This window comes from Populus alba, chromosome 7, assembly GCF_005239225.2.
Source record: "Populus alba chromosome 7, ASM523922v2, whole genome shotgun sequence".
NCBI classification, from domain to species: Eukaryota; Viridiplantae; Streptophyta; class Magnoliopsida; order Malpighiales; family Salicaceae; genus Populus; species Populus alba.
In genome coordinates this window covers 3550729-3573115 of record NC_133290.1, presented here as the reverse complement: position 1 = coordinate 3573115, position 22387 = coordinate 3550729, and the positions used below count along the sequence as shown (strand labels likewise).

The following is a 22387-nucleotide window of genomic DNA, read 5'->3' as shown; positions in this document are numbered from 1 at the left end:
ACAAGTTGGCTCTTAGCCTATCCAATCATAAACTTCAACTCACATTTCAGCCATGCTTGCCTCTTCAATCATGGACCGTCCTGCTCACTTCCCACCAACTAAAAATCTGGAATATGTTAATCATAATCACTCAAGCCTAGTCAACAAGACTCGTGAACAGCATCTTCCTCACCCTTAACCAAAGTACCAATTTGCTTGTTTTCTAAGGATTATATTGGATAACAGCATGCAGTGTTTGTAACCCTGTTTTTCAAACTAATTCTTATTTGAAAAAATATACTAAATTAATGTTTTTAGATGTTTGTTTTAATGGTTTTGATATGTTAATGTCGGAAAAAAAAAATTATTTTAATGCATTTTTAATTTCAAAATATACTCCGTATTACCAAATACTCCCTTAATATCCTTCAAATCAAGGGTTACAGACAGTTTGATAATTATGCTGTCAGATTGTTCTTCAAGTAATTTAATTATATGTCTTTATGCTATCCAAACAAAAGAACAAAACCTTTTGCTTTCAGTCATGTTTTTAGGACAGCAGGAAAATTCCAGGTATGTAGTTTGGATGTATAGCCAAATTGAACAGGATTGAAAACAAGACAAACACAGATTCACATGCCTAACAGTTGATCTACAAGAAAGCCCATGTCCCAATCAAAGCGAGTGGTTATTTTTTAACTTGGCTTGACAAATGCAAGAAAGCTCCAAGCAGTCAACAATGGGAGGTGAGGTATACTATTGAAGGCAAGCTGTTAATTTGAGGTGCCATAAAATGGTAATGATGTGACTGCTGACCAGCAGGGCTACTTCCTTTATTTCCTTAACGAGGCTTGAATATTTTATTTACTGATTAAGTCCAAAGTGCTCTTACACAGCACTTGCCAATGCATGTATGGGTCTATCAGTAGATAATTTGAGTAAAAAAACAAAGAAAAAAGAATCCATAACCTTTGATAGTGTTTTCCACTGTTAGATGAATCACCATAGCATTTATGTATCTTGGTTATTTCAGCACACCGACAGGATGCTTTTAGTGTGTGTCCTCTGACTTTGAGGCCTAATTTAACTCAATCACGGGAGAAGGGCCATGGCTTTTCTCAATCCTGAACAACCTTGCACTTACCCATTTTTTTAGTAAATTAAACACAAGAGCCTCACATAACTATTTGAACACCATTTCTTCTAGCTGCTAAATTTGCGGCAGATCCTAAATCCTCAGCACTGCAGTCTCAAAACTGTCCATGGAGATTTCAATGCATGCCCAAACCTTCTCACTTCTGTTCTTTCTCATCTTCTCTACATTAGCCTCTTCCAAGGCATGCCACCCAGTTGATAAAGAAGCATTACTTGATTTCAAACACAAAATCACAGATGACCCATCAAAACTGTTGCATTCTTGGAGAGTTTCCTCTGATTGCTGCACTTCTTGGGAAGGTGTTGCTTGTGATGTCTCAGGCAGAGTTGTCAATGTATCTCGTCCTGGTCTTGTGTCAGACAATGACTTCATTGAGGACACATATATGTCAGGAACTTTATCTCCTTATCTGGGAAACTTGTCCAGTCTTCAAGTTTTAGACCTGAGTAATCTCAAGGACTTGAAGGGACCAATACCAGAAGAACTTGGCAAGTTGTCAAAGCTCACACATCTCTTTCTTGATACAAACAAGCTCACTGGGTCAATACCACTTACATTAAGGTACTTCTCTCAGCTGGAAAAGATGTATCTTAGTGACAATTTTATATCTGGTACTGTTCCTCCACCTGTTATGAAATCCTGGACACATGTCTCTGAACTTGGTTTATCAGGAAATGCTTTGTCGGGGCCAATTCCTCCAACAATTGGCAAGGTGGTTATGATAACTAAGCTTGATTTACATGGTAACAACTTTACTGGTAGAATTCCTACAGGCTTTGGCAATCTTAAGAATCTCAGATATCTTGATCTATCTGAAAATCAGATAACTGGAAGCATCCCAGAGTCCATTGGTGGACTTGCTGCATTGGAACTACTATATCTCAATCAAAATCAGCTCACAGGAAGGATACCATCTTCGATATCTGGACTTAGTTCTATGATATTCTGTCGTATATCAGAAAACAAGTTATCTGGTAGTTTACCACCATCAATTGGCCAGCTCTCAAAGATTCAAAGGCTAATCCTTGAGAATAACAAGCTCACTGGAAAACTACCAGCAACCATTGGTCATCTAACAGCTCTTACTGATATATTTTTCTCTAACAACCATTTTACAGGAAAGATCCCTTCAAGTTTTGGAAATTTACTCAACCTTCAAACACTTGATTTATCAAGAAACCGACTCTCCGGCCAGCTTCCTCCTCAGCTAGCTAAGTTGAAGAGCTTACAGACTTTAGATCTTTCATATAATCCGTTAGGACTAGTTAGAATACCAAACTGGTTCCAGGAATTAAGAGTCTTCCAGCTTATGGTGGCAAATACAGGGATTGAAGGGGAACTTCCTCACTGGCTATCTTCATCATCAATATCACAACTTGACTTGTCAGGAAACGCATTAACAGGAAAGCTGCCTAGGTGGATTGGTAACATGACTAGCCTTTCATTTCTCAACTTATCAAATAATGGATTTCACTCATCCATCCCAGTTGAATTCAAGAACCTTTCACTTCTGATGGATCTTGATCTTCACTCCAACAAGTTCAGTGGCCACTTAAATGTAATATTCTCTAAAGAAGTCCAAGACCCACTAGGCCATTTTAACTCCATTGATCTTTCCTACAATATGTTCACTGGTCCAATTGATGATGACATAGGAGAGAGACCAGCAATGTCTTCTATTAGTTCATTGGTTCTATCACACAACACACTGGGAGGATCACTACCAAAGTCAATTGGGAAAATGGGAGAATTGCGGGTTTTGAAGCTAGTGAATACTGGGCTGTCTGGGATGATACCGGAGGAGCTTGGCGATGCCAAAGAGTTGTCCACAATTTTACTTTCAAGAAATAACCTGACTGGTGCTATTCCAGAGATTGTTCTAAATCTGAAGGAGCTAAAGCAATTTGATGTGTCAAGTAACAGACTAAGAGGCAGGATTCCTCCTCACAAAGCCATAATTCCTGCGTCTGCATTCAAGAACAATCCTGGTTTGTGTGGAACCCCACTTCCTCCTTGCAAACACTTTTAATATCTTCTGAAAGATCTTTTTTTCCCCTTCTTTTCCTTTTCAACTTTCTTTTAATGTTCAAAGTTTTGTTATGTTTCATACTAATTCTTCTGATTGAAAAAGTTGGTATTTATTCAGATGATTAGTCTCTTTCCTTGATCTCTTCCAACTTTATATTTCCTTTCAAAGCTAATAAGCTAAATGATCATATGTCCATATCCTCTTGTAAACTGAATGAGACAACAATGAGTATGAATAGATCATGCTAGTAATGAATCCTTTCAAATTCTCTACCATTGTTGCAGTGACAATGACTGGACTGAGAAACCATTTCTGTGGAGCCTGGCGTGCTTGCTAAAAGGTGTCGCACCTTTTTACTCCATGCTAACCAATCAAAAAGACAAATTAAGCTTGGAATACTGGAGGCTATTTTTTTTTTGTCCAGTAAGGCTTTTTGTTTATCACTCTCAAGTTGCATCAGAGATCAATAATTAATCCCACCTTTTACTTTTCTCTTTGTATAATGATGCGAGTCCGCTCTGGGCATTCAAAAGAGAGCATGACTACTTCAAATTTTCATTACTGTTTGTTTTTGTGTTATAATATGTTTTTAAAGTATTTTTTTTAATTTTTTTTTATATTTTTAGATGATTTTAATATATTGATATGAAAAATATATAAAAAATAGTATTTTAATTTATTTTCTATTAAAAAAATACTTTTAAAAAATAATATATACCACAATACTAAATACTTATTAAATATTCAACCCAGATGCTAAACTTAACTATGTAAATCAATTTAATTTAATGGTGAATATCCATGTTTCAAAGTATTTTGTTTATGCAATTACAAATTTTAATTGTAAATTTATTGAATTTAAATATATTAATTACAGAAGTTTGTTTCAATTTTCAAACTTGCCATCCATTCACAGCCATTTTTTTATTTCAGAAGTTGTTTTGGCAGGGGAATTAACTGATTATTGGCAAGACACAATTATAATGTCAATGTGAACCCAACCCATCAAATCATAGTTATTCCTTACATTTTAAGATGGGGTTTTGAGTTTACCTTGTTTTTTAAAATATTTTTTTATTTATAAATATATTAAAATAATATAATTTTTTATATTTTTAAAAAATTATTTTTAACACTAATATATCAAAAACGATATAAAAATTAAAAAAAATATAAGTTTTGGAATAGTCAGAATTTGACACTTTCATTGTTATTTTAGAAAATATAGAGTGCACGAAATTTTCTGTGTGCTATTTCAATTCTGGTGTTCCAGCCTAAATCTGAAGATTACCTTGTCTCTCCTTTCAACGAGAAGAACATGCCTGATCATGAAAATTTGATGCAGTAAATTCATCTTCAACTAAGATATCTAAGTGTTTTTGCTTGACTAGCTCCATGTGAGCTCTTGATGTTATGTATTAAAGCACTCATATGGAGGGTTTCCCCTCTACATGGCATCTTTTCTTTTGCTTCATCAGGTCTCTATGTCTTTTGCTTGTCTATGCTAAGCTTTTTTTTCTTATGAACTTGTCTGTGCGAAGTAATATGTACAGAAACAAAATAGACTGTTTTTGGGTGAGAAAGCAGGTTAGAGAGGTTCAAAACTTCAAATATTTGGATCTGCGTATTTCTTCGTTCCATTTCTGCTCATGGAAATGGATCTGATTTCCAAACAGTCTACTACACAGGCCCTTCAAATGGGCCTGGAACAACAGTCAGAGTTCGTCTTCAATTCTTATAAAATTTGAAAATGAACCTTTATCGTTGTTGCAATTTAGTTTAGCTCAGTCCAAATCCTAGTTATAAGAACAGGAATGGCTCGGCGGGTCAACTTTTAAGCTCATTTGAAGAACATAGTAAAAGATTTAACTCTCTAGGGTTCTGGGTTCTGATCTTGCTGTCACGTAGCCATTAAATCTTGTAGAAGTTTTGCAAAATTACAGACACGGGTTCCGTTCCTGGCTGGTCCAAGACAACAAACCAGCTTTATGTTTTCAGTGACAGATCCAATGAGATTTTGGAAACAATTACCGAGTAACTGAGGATCCAATCCTGACACCATAAATGTTTACATTATATATCTAATTTGTGCCAACATTAGCAATTGATGGCTTCATCATCTCAAGCTCTTCACTTCTGCAGGAGCTACAAAATAAAGCTGTGTGTAGATTCCTTCACGACACGACAAGAACAGGACCAACACACATTTCTTTAGTGTAAAATGCACATAGCACAAACAACGAATTCCTTGGACTTTTTAACTTTCCATTTTTTCTTTCGGCTTTTGGAAATTTCCTTCCTCCGTTGTCCTCATCACTTTTATTGAAGAAAAGACTTCTTGTGGGCGGCTAAAAGAACTTTTCTACCCATAATCAACAGTAAAAACCTCAAAGCTTATCAGCCAAGAACATTTTACAGAGATTCTCAACTGTTTTTCGTTGTTCTTGATTAGTGCACTGGTTATAATTGTTACTGAATCATAAGTTACAAGAATTCTGACAAAGGATCCTAGTGCACGCACACAATCCCAATTGCCAGTTTGTATTTCCAATATAGTACTTCGGAAGCAGAGTAAACTTAATTCTACCATAGATGATGATTTCTCTGGCACAATTCCTGCTAGATATACAATCAGGATGATGATATCAGATGTCCCTTTTAACTTGATGATGTATTTCCTGACAAGTTCATGTCATAATTAAGTTAATTATGAACAAATAGATAATTTAACAGCAATGGAGGTTGACAGGAATGACTCAATGCCACGCTTGTAAGCTTGACTAGCGTGCTTGATAAAAGGTGCTGTACCTTTATACTGCTTTCCCACGATCCATAAATGCACAGGAAGGCAGAAAATTTAGGTTCATATCTTTTTCCTCTTTAACTACGCTTTTTATCATTCGTCAGAATTCAACCATCACCCTTTTTATATAATAAGTTTGCAGAATTCATTTATTAAAATATATAATTTATAAGATTTATGAATGGAATTGAAATACTAATTGAATGATTGATTTTTTTAAGCCTGTTAATTAAGTAAGATTACCATTTCTCTCATCAATAGCCTGATTTAAAGCTTAAATTAATGAACAATTGGCACCTAAGACTTTGTAAGTGAGAAGTAGCATTACTGAGTAGTTTTTGTGTTTTTTTGAAGTATTTCTTTGATCACTTTTTGAAGAATAATTTCTTCATATGTGTTATACATGACTAGTCCCTTGATTATATTTTCAAGGTATGAACTTGGTAAAATTCTTATTTACTTGAAAGTGTAAACATGCAGGGTTCACCTTTGAACTCTCTATGTGAACTTTTATGATAGTAATCCAAAAACCTACAATGAAGTAGGTAAACAGCCTAAAAAATTTTTAAAACAAATTTATGATAGATAAATCTTAACTCAAAGATAATCTTATGTTTAAAAACTAAAGGAATTGAAATAAATCTTAACTCAAAGATAATCTTGTATTTAAAAACTAAAGGAATTGAAAATTAAACTTGAACCCAAAATATACAAAGATGTCACAATGTCAGCTATACATTAATAAGTCAAATTCATTCTTTGTCCTAGTAAAAGAAAGTGTTGTATTACATAAAATACAAGTTTATCAAAATATCATGGTTGTTGAATATCCTTGCATTATGAGGAAAACAACCATCTTCAAATAGAAAGTTCACAAGTCAAAATACAATAAATAATAAAATTCATATTGCAAGACCTTACGGAACTTTTATTGACTTGAAATCTTAACCTCCTATATAACAATATATTTGGAAACTCTTGGTAAAATTTCAACCCGATCGAACAATCAAAATGAGATTTATGTTTAATAGTATAAAACTAGACAGTAGACACAACTACACTAAAATTTGAATTTATTTGTTCAACTTTTCTTAGATCATATCATTCCTTTTCCGTTCAAAATGATTCATCCTTAAATCTATAACATGAATAGCACCTTCTAAAAGCAACAAACCACTATTAATCTAAAACAAAAGGATCGTCATCAAAACCCTTCATAACCTTGCAGGCAAAGAAAATATTTTTAAAACACCTTTTCTTCATATATAAACTCTCTTTTCAACCATATTCTCCTTTTTAAGCTTCAATTGATCCTAATAAACTTTTAGGATGTCAATCTCAAAACCCATAATGAAGTAAATAAACCACCCAAGAAAGACAAAAATTAAGTTTGTGATAGCTAAATTTTGACCTAGAAATAACCATGTACTTAAGAATCAAATGTATTGAAAAACAAACTTGGATCCATTGATTATAGAGAATCAAGAACCCAAAATATATGAAGATGCTACAAGGTCAGTTATACCTTGATAAGTCAAATTTATTTTTTGTCCCGTTAAAAAAAAATATTGTACAACACAAAACACAAATTTATTCAAAACATCATGACTTTTTAATATCCTTGCATTTTAAGGGTGAAAAATCATCTCCAAATAGAAAGTCAACGAGTAAAAAAGGCAACAAATAATAAAATATATATTGCATATGTTAACATGTATTGCAAGAACTTTCCAAACTTTGATTAACCTAAAATTTTAACTCAATATAGAAAAATATCTGAAAACTCCTTGTAAAATTTTAGTCCGATCCAATAATCGGGTTAAGATTTATATTTGATAGAGTGAAACTAAATAATAGATATAATTATGCTAAATTTCAAATTTACTTATTGAAACCATGTCATCCCCCCCACACACACATAATGTGTGTAGTTGACTAATAGAGTTCATAAGTCACTTTCTTGAATCAGATTTTGATAATCAAGACACGGGAGAAAATTAAAATATAAACTTAGGACAACCAAAATTGGTCTATCCTCTCTGTTTTTTTTCCCTCACATTATTATTGTTTATAGAATTTCATTAAATGGTGTTTTGGGTCATCAATCATATCTCCAAACAATTTTCATCAGAACTTTCAAGAATCAAGGTGAAGTCAAGTTTTTTCTCCTTTCTCATTGACTATTAAACAAGTTTTCAATTCCGACTTGAATAAAACCTGCTTGCACGTTGTTGTCATGAAACTTGAGATATACAATACGTGTCATTTTCCTACCATGAAGACAACACCAAACACTTTATATCAATATTAGCATAATCTTAATTTGTTAAAAAAATAATGTTAATTCTCTATGTGGGAAGAATTACAATAAAAAGTGACAAATTAAGATAATATTAGCTATTTGCATCGGATCCTTTGTTGCTTTGATTCCTTATAATTTCAATACTAAAATCTTATACGTCTCGATACCTTTTAACACATTAAATATATTGCAAAACTTATTTTGACACGTATTTAAAAAAAAATATACCTTTTAACACCAACTGCTCCATTACCTTTTAACATTATCATCATTCATATGACATAACAATAATCTAAATGATTTTCAAGTTAGATATTATACTATTTTATGAGTAATATATATATATGATTACCACGACGATAATAATGATGATTTTTTTATTTATTAATATGGGTGTTAGGTATAGTTTACGAGTATTTTGATTAATTTTACAGACCCTGAAATTAATGACTATATAAGCTTCCAGTATTTATTATATTAATAATCACATGGCTCGTATTTAAGACCACAGGGAGAGCAAATTTCTTAATCCTGTATTTTTACAGTTGGACTACCTACTAGATAATTTGATGATGATTTTTATAATGATGGATGCATGTATCTATCCATCTCCGTATATAAATAAGATATATTACCATATTTGAGCAAATGAATAGTGGTTTGAGAACACCTTTATTGTTGAAAACCAAACCAGTGTTGTCGATGGTTTTCTGCTCGAACCAAAACGATTTGTATTTCTCATTTCACCTCTAAGAAGGACCAATACCATCTTAGTTAAAAAATTAGTAGGGTTATTTTCTTAAAGAGAAATTGTATTAAAATAAAAAAAATCCCTAAGTTTCTTAATTTCTTCGCCTCTTGCCATTTCTTCTCACCATCATTGTTTCTCCTAAGAATCTCTAGTGTTAAAAGAAAAACCAAAAGGTAAAGTTTGAAGGCTAAAAATCAGGTGTGATTTATAAAGACTTTCAATTTTGAGTTCTGTAGAAAGCCAAATAAAATTTTAAATGTGTTTCCGTGGATTTTGTTAGAAAAATCCTTAAGATTTATTATAAAATTATTCTGAGGGTTTCATCTAATAATTAAATATTTTAAGTATTAAAATCTCAGTGATTAGATGTTAAAAAATTCAAATCTCAGTACCATTATTACTTGAGATATTGTATTATAAAAATTTACACAAAAACAATTTTATAATTTCATGTAATAATTTAAAATTGAGATAGTTTTTTTTAACAAAAATGGCTAAGTCATGATAATTGTGACTTTACAAAAACATCATCATTGACATATTAATTAGTGTCGTTGCATTTCCTAGGTATAATTTTAAATTTGGCCAGAAGCAGAAACCAGCAAAATTGGTTCAAGTTTAAAAAAAAATGCAAAAACTTGAGTAATCCGATCAAAAATTTAAGTGTACTCGGTAATATCCGGTTAAAAATCTAATTATATCTAACTTGTTAATTATTATTTTTAATGAAAAACAATGTTATTTTATTTTATAAAAAAAAAGAGTCCATTCAAGATGACTGATGACCTGAACTTTGAGCTGGGTGGACCATCAAGATGAGTTTAAAACTATGGTCCCTAAGTAGAATAATTTGGGTTTCTCTGCCTTGCCAAAAAGTAATAAAAATTGATCACTTGTTTTTTCGGTTATATGCATGGACAAATTAATAATAATTATTATGATATCTGGGTTCAACTATATATTTAAAGTTAATTTATCTTTTCATCATCGAAATCGTATTGAAAAACAATGAAAGAAGAAAAGGAAGATTGGGCTCTCCATCGCCAAAGATAAGTGTGTGAAGAAACACAAGTTTGGCTACATTTTATAAGCTAGGTTAAGGAGCTATGGTCGCTTGGCAACGCGGTTAGACCTGCGTTTCGTTAACAAGAACATCAAAAATGATTTTTTTTTGCTGCGATGCAACCTGCACTGCGTTGCCAAACCGTGCCTAAGGAGCATAACACGATTTTAAAGAAATGACAGCACGAATTCGAAAAACTATCAGCCACACAAAAGATCTATACTAAAAACAAACATGTTCTGTGGTGTCAGTGTGGTTTAGGATTGCTCAACAGATTTTGCTCTGGACGTCAAAAAGATCTCTTAGAACATGCACTGCTTATGTTAGCACATAGTGGCCACAAGTGCACAGAGGTTTGTGATTCTACGTCATCGTCTTCACCAAAGTAAAATAGCTAAAAAAGATATTGCAGGTGCATGGAGGAAAAAGGGTCTGGCTTCAAGGACCGTGTCTATGGCAGAAATGGACGTTAGGCGAGAATTGTTTCTTTCTCTCCTTAATTTCCTCTACTTTTGAAGCTAATTTTGTACACAATCTTACCAGGAAGGTTTGACTGTGGGATAGCTAGAGAGAAGAGAGGTATAACGCAAGATCTTGTTGGCTTCAAGAACTCCTGCATGCCCAGGAAGATTTCAAACATCGATCTTTCTTAATTATTGCAAGGAAGCACATGTACACTTTAATTTTACCCTATACTACTACTAGATTTTTTATATTTTTTTTCGTCGTAAGAAAAATTCTAAAGCCAAAAACATTAAAATATTTAATGCCAATTTCACTCTCTCTCAATGAGGGGGCGCAAAATTACCTTGTTGGTGATGAAGCAGATGAGCAGTACTACAGTCCACATCAAGTAGCTACAAACTAGTACATTCTTCCACTATCCTATGGGTTTGACTTTTAAAAAAAATATATATGCTATAGTTAGGAAGATCTTTTTTTTTTTACCAACATTATTAAATCAAATTAAATTTTAAAATTTATTAAAATTTAATGGTTCAAAGGAATGTTTAATAATGTGTATAATAAACTATAATACTCAATGTCATTATTATATATAAGTTTAGCATCTGAATGTATTTAGATTCAACAATCCAGTCCATGAAAGGCAACAAAAATAGAAGTAGAGCAACTAAACTCATGCTAACCTCTAGGTTGCAGAGATTCAGGATGTATGAAAATGACTCTGCAAACATTTCTTAGTGTATGTTTCTTAGTGTATGTTTGGAAACGCGGTTGAAATTATATTTTCAAAAAATTTAAAAGTTTTTTTTTTTTTAAAATTTAATACGTTTGTACTTTTTGGATTGTTTTTGATGTGCTGGTATCAAAAATAATTTTTTTAAAAATAAAAAAAATATCATTGGCATGTATTTCAGCACGAAAAAGTATTTGAAAAGCAACCGCTACCACACTGCCAAACACGCTTTAGTCTTTGTATTTTGCAAACGGACAATAGTCCTAGTTTAAATGGTGTCACCTTATTTAGCATTTGTTTATGACTGGATTGGTCCGAGTTTATTAAAAGACCGACTGATATAACAATCTGGAAAAACCTGGTCTATTTGGTGGGTGGATTTATGACCCGAACAAGACCCGATGTGTTTTTTTCTTTATTTAAATGTGGTTTTTCTCTTATACCCCTATTTATTCATATTTTTTTAGTTGATTATTAACACTTTTTAAAGTTCAATATATAAATATTAGAAAAATATTTTATTTTTTCAATGTGGGATTTAAAACCTTTTAGTATATATATACTATTTTCCAAGAAAAAAACTATTTTTTTAATGTGAGATTTGAAGCCTTTTTGTATATATACTCTATGTTCACAATAAAAAAAATTATGTTTTTTTCAACGTGGAATAAAAAAATTGATTTAAATACTTCAACTTAAAACGATAACATAGTATTTTTTTAATGTGGGATAATTTTTTTATAAAAATATTCTTTTAAACTTTATTATTTACAACGTGTATAGCATATATTCACATGGATTTTTTTCTTGATTTTTTATATGAAATATTAACACTTTAATTATTATTTGTTATTTTTTCCTAGTTAACCCATAAAACTCAGGACTCGGCCCCTTGACCGGGTCAACCCTCAAGCCGGGTTTGAATAACTATATATATAACACTCCACATTAAAAATTAATATGAGCACTCCTAGGTTTTTTTTTTTTAATGATTTAATTTAACTATGAGTTGTCTTTTCATAGCCAAAGACCCACTAAAATACATAACTGGAGAAAAACACACTCCCCACAAAGCCAAAAAGAAAACCAAAGAACATTTACTGTTATAATCCATGGTGGATTATCTCTGCATGCACAGAAATTTCAATAAGAGCTTCATTTTTTTTTTTAATATAATATATATACTATAGTCTTAATACTTAATGTTACCCATGCCATGGACCACAACTCACAAGGAATTCACTCAATCATGAAAGGAGAGAAGGATGATAGATAGACATTGGCAGTAGTAAAGTATTTTGCAGTAATTTCCTTTACCCTCGACTGTTTTCACTTTTCATTTTCACTACGAAAACATCATCACCACTACTGTGGTCAACTTTCCATTATGGTGCCCATGTTGGACTTGTGATCCATTAGACATTCAATTTCAAAATATTTGTAAAAAAAAAAAAAAAAATCATTTTATTGTACTGGTTTTTCAACCTAGAAAGCAAAAGTAGAGGGCTTAAACAAACGAAACCCGATCGATCCTTAGTTGGGTCACATTATTCAAATTCATGGACCTCCTTCTTCCAGATGATCCAAGCTATCATTAGGTTCTTCGAAATTGATTACAGGGACCAGAAATATTCAATTATGGGTTGTTATATATATATATTTTATTTTCGTTGAAAACCCTATTAATAAAAAGAAAATTCAAAATAATTCAGTCAACGTTTCAAATGTCAATTAACATGGTTTGGGAATTTAATGAGCAATTCTATGGCTAGCATAGATTATTGGACGTTGATTGAGATTTTTTTTTTCTGCATGGTTTTAAGAGTATATTTTCATGTCAGTCTGATGTGTTTGAGGAATATTGATCATACGATTTGAACCGAAAAATCCAAGCAAAAGTGTATAATTGTTTAAACACCAAACTCACCTTTCAAAATTTCAAAATAGAGTTAAACTATGCAATTATGCCCGTTGTATTTCAAAATCAAAGTTATTCAACCCATTCTGTCCAAAGTTTGCATTACAGATTCAGCAAGTTGACTTACTTTTAATATTTTCTTTCAAATAAAAAATAAATAAATCGAGTTTTGATTTGCAGGTTAACCTCTCGAGTAAACACTATATTGATTTTCTAAAAATATCTCGAAGTGATTTATCTCAATCTTACTTATCTAACCGAATCAGGCTAGGATGGGTTTAATAAATATACGAAAACAAATGCCAATACTTTCTAATCAAACTAAACGAAACACGACTCTAAATGGCATAGAGACGTGTTACCTATACAACATTGATCAAGACTATTTTTTTATTGTTAACGTAGGTGTTCGGATCAGCTTACGCGTATTCGACTTAATTTTATAAATTCTGAAGTTAACGATTATATAAGTCTTCAATATATTTAAAATTTATAAAACTCAAAGTAATAATCTATAAAACATAAATCTAAAATCTATGATTTTTTATAAGGATGCTTGAAGACATGGAAATGAATCTTGTATGGAAGGCATTTGAGTATAGCATCTCTTGTACCGCTGCAGGAAACTTCCTGAAGCATGTCTTACAGATTTTATGTCTTAGTTACGATATCAGAAGAGATTGTACTGCGAAAACAAGAGACGATTTCCTCGTCGGAAATTTCAGTAGATTCCGTACTTTATGTTTGTTTCTTCTGCCCTTTTCCCGTACCCATTTTTGTTCAAAGTCTTCCGAGAACAGACTCCCTTTGACAGTAAACCCCCTGAATTAAAAATAAATAAATAATCTTGTAAGCAGTGTTAGCCTGTTACCATAATTATTAAACTCCACGCCAAGATTCGCTCCAGGGCTTCTTTTGGCCCCTCAACTACGTGAGATGCTTTTGTTTTATCTAATTTTATAAATTATTTAAGATAAAATAAATAATTATTAAATCCAACAAATAAAAAAATTAAAATATAATCAAAATAAAAAAAAATCTCATCTCAATCTCATAAATTATTTTAAATAAAAAAAATAAAAAAATATGTATCAAATCTGATAAATATAAAAATTTTAATTATAAAAATAATAAGAGAAAAACAAATAATAATAAAAAAAATAAAATATTAATAATTAAATTTGATATGATTAGCATGATATTTTTAAATTTTTTATGGTTTCTAGAAAATATATCAATCTCAAAATTAAAAAAAAAGCATTTTTTTTTTATAAATCAAGCTATTATTTTTTCATTCATAAACTTTTCTATTAAAAACTAAATATGAAGAAATTTGTAAAATGATTTATGTAAACCCACTTTTTATAAAAGAAGCGGGCCTGGAACAAGATCAAACATTCTCTTGGTAGCAATGCTTGTTAGTTCTTAGTTGTTACTCAATTTAGGGTTTTTTTTATTTTCTTATTTATTTTTTTTTGCTTTTCGAAAAGCCAAAGTAGTCAAACTTTGTTGACAATTATGTTCAAAGATGTAAAAGAGGGGGGAGGGAGGGCATGATGAAACTAACGAATTCAAAATTCAAAATTTAAAACACTCGAATTTTCTGAAAGACACCGTGGACTAACGACACGTAAATCGGCAGGATTGTATTCAATAGGAAGACACCACGTCAGAAAACCACTTAGAGTTAGGACGGCTGAAAATGACGTGGAGCCGACTTTCTTTCTTTATGGGTAAAAAAAAAACTAAAAAGAGTCCAAATTTAGGAATTAAAGATACGTATTTAACTTTCCCACACTCATGCTTTTGAAGTGTTTGCTGATACAATATTAGTAGGTTTGTGTTGTTACTGCAACGTCTTGATTTTCCAAGCTATATTACCCCTCTTACCCTATCATCATTTAGCACGTATTTGCTATTAAAGCAGTTTTTATGATTACAGTTGGAAAAATTAACTTTTTAAAAAAAATATAAATCTTTTATTTTTGATAAACAAAACTTAAAAATAAATTAATGATATTCATGTAAAATTATGAAGTGCAAAGAACACATCAAATATTAATAAAATATTTTTAAAATTATAATCAGTATAAATATAATTTCAACCGGACTCATTCACCGCCCTACCCAACATATCCACACACATGACATCTAATTAAAGAAAAAAACATAATGTCATAAGAAAGTATTTGATATTATTATATTGATTGATTTTTATTTGGAAATATATTAAAATAATATATATATATATATTAAAATTTATTTTTGTTATCAGTATATTAAAATAATTTAAAAAATATAAATTAAAAATAAAAAAAATCTTAAAATCACAATTCAACAGCAAATAATTTGAATATTAAATTGCCTTTGAATAAAGCGGATAAGGAAGGGTATTGTCCGTCCTCCATGGAAGGAACTAGGAAGGGTAAGAGAGGGGAATCATTTGCGGTTGGGGACAAAAGCTGGACCTTCGGTTTTTGTATCAACTTTTGCCTCTCTTTGCTTAGAAGGCAGGTCCTGTCATGAACTTTGTTCATTATTACGAGTACTTCCGAACAAAAGTGTGCATGCACATAAGCTGTCCGAATTCTATTATGTTTCAACATTTCCCCACTTATTTATAGCCCAGAGAGGGCATAAAATTGATTTTCCAATGGAATAAAAAGAAGGGGAATATTTATACGGAAATACGGAGGAGGGTATATGCCTTGTCAATTCGTCGTTCCTGGCGGCAAGACGCCGCTAAAACTTCATACTTAAAACCCTGGTTATCATATTCGAACCTATTTATTTTTTTATTTTAAAAAAATTTTTTTAAAAAATAAATTTTTAAAAAATTAATATTTTTTGATGTTTTTAAATCATTTAATATACTAATATAAAAAATAATTTTTTTAAAAAAAAATTATATTGTTTTGCTATATTTTTGAGTGAAAATTTTTAAAAAAGTAACTACAATCACACTTCCAAATAAGCTCTCAACCTAGTAAATACCCGGGCTAGATTAGTAGAAACTTTAATTATTTTCTTTAATAAAACCATATCTTTTAAATTTTGTTCAATAAACATAAAAAAAAAACTCAAGTTAAATTGTGAGTCAACGCGCTTGATTTACAATCTATATATTAAATCAAGTAACTTTCTAGTTAGATTTTATTATTATTTACATAAACAAAAGTGAATAATAATAAAGTTTGTTACAAGTTAAGACTCTTGAGTCCAAAAACATTATAACTATTATAACTCTTTATATATATAAGTTAAACTTAAAAAAACCTTAATAGCACTGGATATAAAAAGTAAACTCGGAAAACTATTCTCTTTTAAAAAACTAGAAAAATCATAATTAAAATAAAAATAAGAAAAAATAAAATTCCTAAACTATAAAAAACATAAAAAATAAAAATACAAATATTTATTATTCTAAAACATCTTGCATTAATCTCTTCAGGCTGGAAGGAACACATCCTCGAGTTTAGACCTCAATTAAAAACCCTCATCCACAATGGACATTTTTTTGTGTAGGTCACCCCCATCTTGGATACCTAAAACCTTTGTGGGAGCCGCTCCATCGTGGATCCTTTTGTCAGGATTTTTAATAACAACAACTGACGTAGGCATAAATAACATACTAGCTCCTCGACGTCTCATTCTCAAGGGGAACCTCTTCATCCCCTCTTAAATAAACACATTATATTCTACAATTTCTTATAGTTATAGTTATTTAATAACACATAATAACTAACCATCATTAATTGTAACTAAGCATCGAGGATCGCTAGACTTTGATACAAACTGACACAACAAAAAATGAATTACAAAGATTTTGTTACAAGTCAAAATTCTCAAAGACCAAGAACACTATAACTATATAACTATGAGGAGACTAGTAAAATATTTAATTTTATTTATTTATGTCTCACTTACTAAAAGACAATTACAACTCTTTATATATATATATATATATATATATATATATATTGAATTATCACTTTAAAGCATAAAAAAAACATATTAAAAAGTATGTCCAGCAAAAAAAAAAAAAAAAAAACACTCACCGAGTGGGTAACTGTGGTGATGCTAATATTTTTTGAACTATTTACAAGAAGAATGAAAACTTGAAAAGAAAAAAAACACTAACTAAGAATTATTAAGTTGTTAAGCTACTCTCAAATTAACCAGTCCATTGATTAGATTTTTTTCTCCCCGGAAATCTATCGTTAGATTAGAATTCAAAATGATAACTTAGAAACAAACCCAACTAAACAAACCTATTGACTACCCTCTAATTAACGAGTCACGGTTGATGTTAATGCTAATCATAAATTAAGACTAAGCTAATTATCAAATAGATTTTCTTATTATTTAATGATTTTCTTAGAGGGCATTTTATGGACTTATTTATTAGTAATTATTGGATATCTTTTTTTTGATATTCTCACGAGGTATATCTCGAACCACCAAGTTGAGGAAAAGAAAACAAAAGCCTGACGGGGGAGTTTAATTATTCGATAAATGAACATGTATATATCATGAATTAATTAATAAATATTTTAAAATACACTTATATATATATATATATATATATATATATATATATATATATATATATATATATATATATATATATATATATATATATCGATCCTTGCCTTCCCTTAGAACTCGTCCGTCGTCATTCTTGGCATATGTGGATCATCCTCACGAGATGGAATTTCGAGCAACACTTCTCTCACATATCACTAGAGAAATTTCGTTTTATGCTTTTATAAGAAATTTCGCAGCTCTCCCTTGAGCTGATAGCATGCTTGGCAAGATGCCGAAGTGGATGATCAAAAGCAAAGCAATCATCATAACAGCAAGCAATATCTCGACATCAAAAGCACAGTCACACATGTTTCACAAACAATCTGACAATGGAGATGTAATAATAGAGATAAAGTTTCAAGTAATTATATAAATAATTATAGGTTAGATAAGAAATTTATCTTCTTTACTGTTTCATTTATTATTTCACTGATAATGTTTTAATGCCCATTATTTTTCGTAACTTTTAATTTTATTTTATTAATGAATATCTGGGCTAACTTGTTCATGTCTTAATTATTTTCACAGGTTCTAAAATTAACAACCATATAAATTTTCAGTGACTATCATATTAGTAATTACATAGCTCGAACTTAAAAAAAAAAACAAATTTTTTTAATTTCAAGATGGTATCATTCAACCACCTATTACATACCTATTGATTTTCTTTTGTCTCAAGTTTGCACAAGTTTCTTGACAGGTTAAATGTTAATTATCGTCGGGATGTTACATAAAATTAAATATATTCACGTAAAGTTTGCCACATAAACAATTAAGACAATCACAGCATAACGTGTTGAAGAATACAGGTACATGTACACATTACAGATTCGCACACGCTTTGAAAACGTCTAAAATGCATTACTAGTTGAATTCTGTTACATGTAAATTACTTTTCTTGTTTAACTTAGCAATAAAGCAAAGGGCAAACTATAATTATGTTCTGTGTCTGCTGCGAGGTTTCAATTAGGTCCCTCTCCTACTGATTGCACCAATGTTAACCCTGAACCCAACAAAATTATTGTTATCAAACCTGACCCTTCCTAGTTGGTTGAATCAAGACCTTCCAGATCTGCCACTTGGTTCCAAGCCGCGAAAAAAAATCAAATCTAGAGTTGATTTATTTAGACTCGATAAACCTAACATATTAACCCATAATTAGGTTAAAAACTTATTAGTTTTTTTAATTTTTGAATTATCCTTTCATTTATGACTCGAGCTTTGTGTCAAGTCAACTCTTAGATCATATTTAATAATTATGACCAAAATCATGTAAATCTCTTCCCACGGTGAGATGCTAATTTGTTCTATTCATGAATGGTACATAAAAGTTACATAATTCTGAGATATTGCCGGTGTAATCAGTAAGAGAGGGACCAAAATGAAATTTACTAAATAAATATAGGGCATGATTGTAGTTCGCCCTAAAGCAAATAATAAAAAAACAGTACTAAGCAATCAAAGCGGGGGAGGCATTATGAATGATGATTAGTTCAAAGAGATGGGAAAAATCTAACCAAGTGAGAAAAGTAAAAAAGAAAGAAAGAAAAAACAAAAGGTGGCGGTTTTCTAGGTCGTCACGAATTCGAGGTGTGAAAGGCCGGACATACCAATAAATTAATTAATTAATTAAATTAAATAATGAAATAAGATAGTTTCTAAATTAGATTAAATACGAAGTTAGAGATCCTTAGACTAGTAAATGGTTTTCATTGCCTTGTATTTGTAACAAAACCAACTCTTTTTTGAAAATGAATTTAGTCCTTCTAGTTTGCCTAGAGTTTTGTTTTTAACTATGTTACAATTGATTGTTATAAAAATTGATCTAATTTTATTTTGGTAGCAATTAATTCAAATCAATTCAAATTAGCATCAAAGAGAAATTAAATTAGTTAATTAAATTGTATTTATTTACTATTTCAAAATAAAAAAATTGAAAACAAAAAAAGGATATGTTTTTCTATACTAAAACAAAACATAAATTCATTCAAAAACTATTCTAAAGATAGATTTATTTTATATTTTTGTTTATTTTTTTGAATCAAATATATTTATACTTTCTTTGTATTTGTTTCCTATGTCCCGAAACAATGAACCAAATAAAATATTATATACTAAGTAGATGAATTGTATTTACAATAAATCTAAATTATTTTTCTTATATTTTTTTATCGTTTTGATATATTGATATAAAAAATAATTTTAAAAAATAAAAATTATTATTTTCATGTATTTCTAAGTGAAAAATATTATGAAAAACAACCACCACCGCACTACTAAACACTTACTAAATATAGGTTAAACTTCAATCACACTTTAAATATTTTTTTAATATATATTGAATAAGTGAATTAATTTTTATAATATTACATTAGGTTTAAATTCAAATACAAATTATGATTTCTAAAATTAAAAAAAAATATGTACAAAGAATTGCGTTTATAGTATCTAACTATTTAAAAAAAGGGAGAAAAAATACTTCAATTGATATCCAAAATGAACTATATGAACTCAATTGTATATGAGCACAATTTGAACCCTAAGAAGGTCAACCAATTTTCTAAATTAGGTAACAATGTAAAAGAGTATCTGGCTTTGAAAATTCAAAGGGGTAGTCCTCGTAATTTCAGTAAATTTTTTTTGTAACATTAGGACGTTATTTCTTAAACTGCAAACGCATAAAATAAATAAAATTCGTCCAAATAAATAAATAGAGAGATAAAAAAAAAAACAGTAGAGAGATAACTACTGTTTTATATAAATACTTGGAAAAAAGAACAGAGAAAAAATAAATAAAATAAAAAAAGAAAGAAACTGGCACTTATGGTATAGGCCACGCATGCTTTCATCTCTCATTCAATGCTTTACCAAACTCTTCTCCTCTCCAAAATTCAGAACCCCTTCTCTCTTCTCTCCTTCTCTTATCCTCTTCGCTTCAGGTATACCTCTGCGAGTATATAGACACACACACACACCCGTTGTGTCTTCTCTTCTCTCCTCTCTCTTGGTTTTGCTATCAAGTTTTTAAATTTCTGGGTCTTGTTTTGTGTGTCCTTTGCCTTTTGTTTTTAGGTTCAAGAAACAAGAAATGGAATGTGTTGAAGGCGCTTTGAAGACCAGTCTTAGAAAAGAAATGGCTATAAAATTTAGCCCGCAAGTTTTAGACGATTTTTGGGCAGTTAATGTTCCCAACGGCATGTCGTCTGATGACTTCTCTGTCGAAAAGCTCTTAGACTTCTCTAATGAAAACGACTTCATTGAAGAAGAAGAGGAGGAGGGGGGAGACAAAGAGAAACCTTGTGTTTTTTCTGTTTCTGTTTCTCCTAAGCAAGAAGCCCTTGAAGAAGACAAAAACAGTGACAGTAGTCCTGGTTTTGCTGTCAAGGATGATTTTTTTTCTGTTCCTACAAGTGAACTTTGTGTGCCGGTTAGTGGCCCTGCTCTCTCCATTCTCTCTTTCTTTGAATACTTGAATTTTTTGTATTTTTTTCACTGAAAAGGTGCCATTTTTTTACAGACGGATGATTTTGCAAGCCTTGAATGGCTGTCACATTTTGTGGAGGATTCCAACTCGGAATACGCCGCACCGTTTCCGACAAATGTTTCTCCGCCGGAGCCGAAAAAAGAGAACCCGGTGGAACAGGAGAAGTTGGTTTTAGAAGAGCCCTGTTTTAAGACCCCTGTTCCAGGCAAGGCTAGAAGCAAGAGAACAAGAAATGGTGTAAGAGTTTGGCCACTCGGGTCACCCTCTTTAACAGAATCATCAAGTTCCTCCTCTTCAACATCCTCTTCAAGCCCTTCCAGCCCTTGGTTAGTTTACTCCAAACCCGGTTTGAAAGTTGAACCGGTTTGGTTCGAGAAACCGGTGGCGAAAAAGATGAAAAAACCGGCTGTTGAGGCAGCGGCAAAAGGTTGTGGTTCCAACTCGTCGAGGAGGTGCAGCCATTGTGGGGTTCAAAAGACTCCACAATGGAGAGCTGGTCCAAATGGTTCCAAAACCCTTTGCAATGCTTGCGGGGTTCGATACAAGTCGGGTCGGTTACTGCCCGAGTACAGACCGGCTTGCAGCCCAACCTTCTCAAAGGAATTGCACTCGAACCATCATCGTAAAGTGCTCGAAATGCGAAGGAAAAAGGAGGGTTCGGTTCAGACTGAACCAGGTCTGGCTCAACCCTTTGTACCCAGTTTTGGGTAGATTAGAATCGTAGTCTAGAGGAAGGCAGGGTATTAGGGAAAAGAGAGGATAGGAAATTGAACCGGGGACATTGAAACCGGTTTTTATTTAGGTTCGGTTTATTAGTGTACATTTTTCCTTTCAGGGTGGGTGAGGTAGATAGTATTTGTAACTGAATTAGTGACGACCTTTAATATCGTGCTCTTTGTTTTTACTTCCTTACCATTTCCTTTTCACTTCAACTAAAGGTCGCAGCTTTGTTTTTTAATGCTCTATTTTCCATTGATTTCAAGTTAAGCTCAGGGAGGTTCCGGTTAAGGACAGACAATTCATATAAAAAAACCCTAAAAACTATAAAGTCTTGAGATAGAAACCGTCCATCTCTTGGAGTTTTCTCTTGAAGGCCGTTGCAAAGCATGAACATTAT

At 31.3% G+C, this 22387-nt stretch overlaps 2 protein-coding genes across 3 annotated transcripts; both read left to right on the top strand.

Annotated features, from left to right (window-relative positions):
• Positions 1 to 967: 967 nt before the first annotated feature.
• LOC118063105 (uncharacterized) lies at positions 968 to 4686 on the top strand. Of its 2 annotated transcripts, XM_035077025.2 has the most exons (2): positions 968 to 3123; positions 3449 to 4686. In XM_035077025.2, exons 1-2 carry the CDS (start codon positions 1242 to 1244, stop codon positions 3499 to 3501), a joined length of 1935 nt encoding a protein of 644 aa, XP_034932916.1. In that variant the 5' UTR covers positions 968 to 1241; the 3' UTR covers positions 3502 to 4686. The 2 variants fall into 2 exon arrangements, with proteins under 2 accessions (XP_034932916.1, XP_034932917.1); XM_035077026.2 differs by lacking the exon at positions 3449 to 4686 and having other exon boundaries at positions 969 to 3280.
• A 15888-nt stretch (positions 4687 to 20574) lies between these two features.
• On the top strand, positions 20575 to 22174 carry LOC118063107 (GATA transcription factor 5). Its single transcript, XM_035077027.2, has 3 exons — positions 20575 to 20725; positions 20859 to 21213; positions 21304 to 22174. Exons 1-3 carry the CDS (start codon positions 20646 to 20648, stop codon positions 21979 to 21981), a joined length of 1113 nt encoding a protein of 370 aa, XP_034932918.1. The 5' UTR covers positions 20575 to 20645; the 3' UTR covers positions 21982 to 22174.
• Positions 22175 to 22387: the final 213 nt, after the last annotated feature.

What these genes read in the sequence shown, in the direction of transcription:
- LOC118063105 (XM_035077025.2), top strand. Translation starts at nt 1,242, where the DNA reads ATGGAGATTTCAATGCATGCCCAAACCTTCTCACTTCTGTTCTTTCTC. An exon ending in TGCATTCAAGAACAATCCTG is followed by an intron (nt 3,124 to 3,448) that starts GTTTGTGTGGAA and finishes CCATTGTTGCAG; the next exon opens with TGACAATGACTGGACTGAGA.
- LOC118063107 (XM_035077027.2), top strand. Translation starts at nt 20,646, where the DNA reads ATGCTTTACCAAACTCTTCTCCTCTCCAAAATTCAGAACCCCTTCTCT. An exon ending in TCTTATCCTCTTCGCTTCAG is followed by an intron (nt 20,726 to 20,858) that starts GTATACCTCTGC and finishes TTTTGTTTTTAG; the next exon opens with GTTCAAGAAACAAGAAATGG. An exon ending in CAAGTGAACTTTGTGTGCCG is followed by an intron (nt 21,214 to 21,303) that starts GTTAGTGGCCCT and finishes ATTTTTTTACAG; the next exon opens with ACGGATGATTTTGCAAGCCT.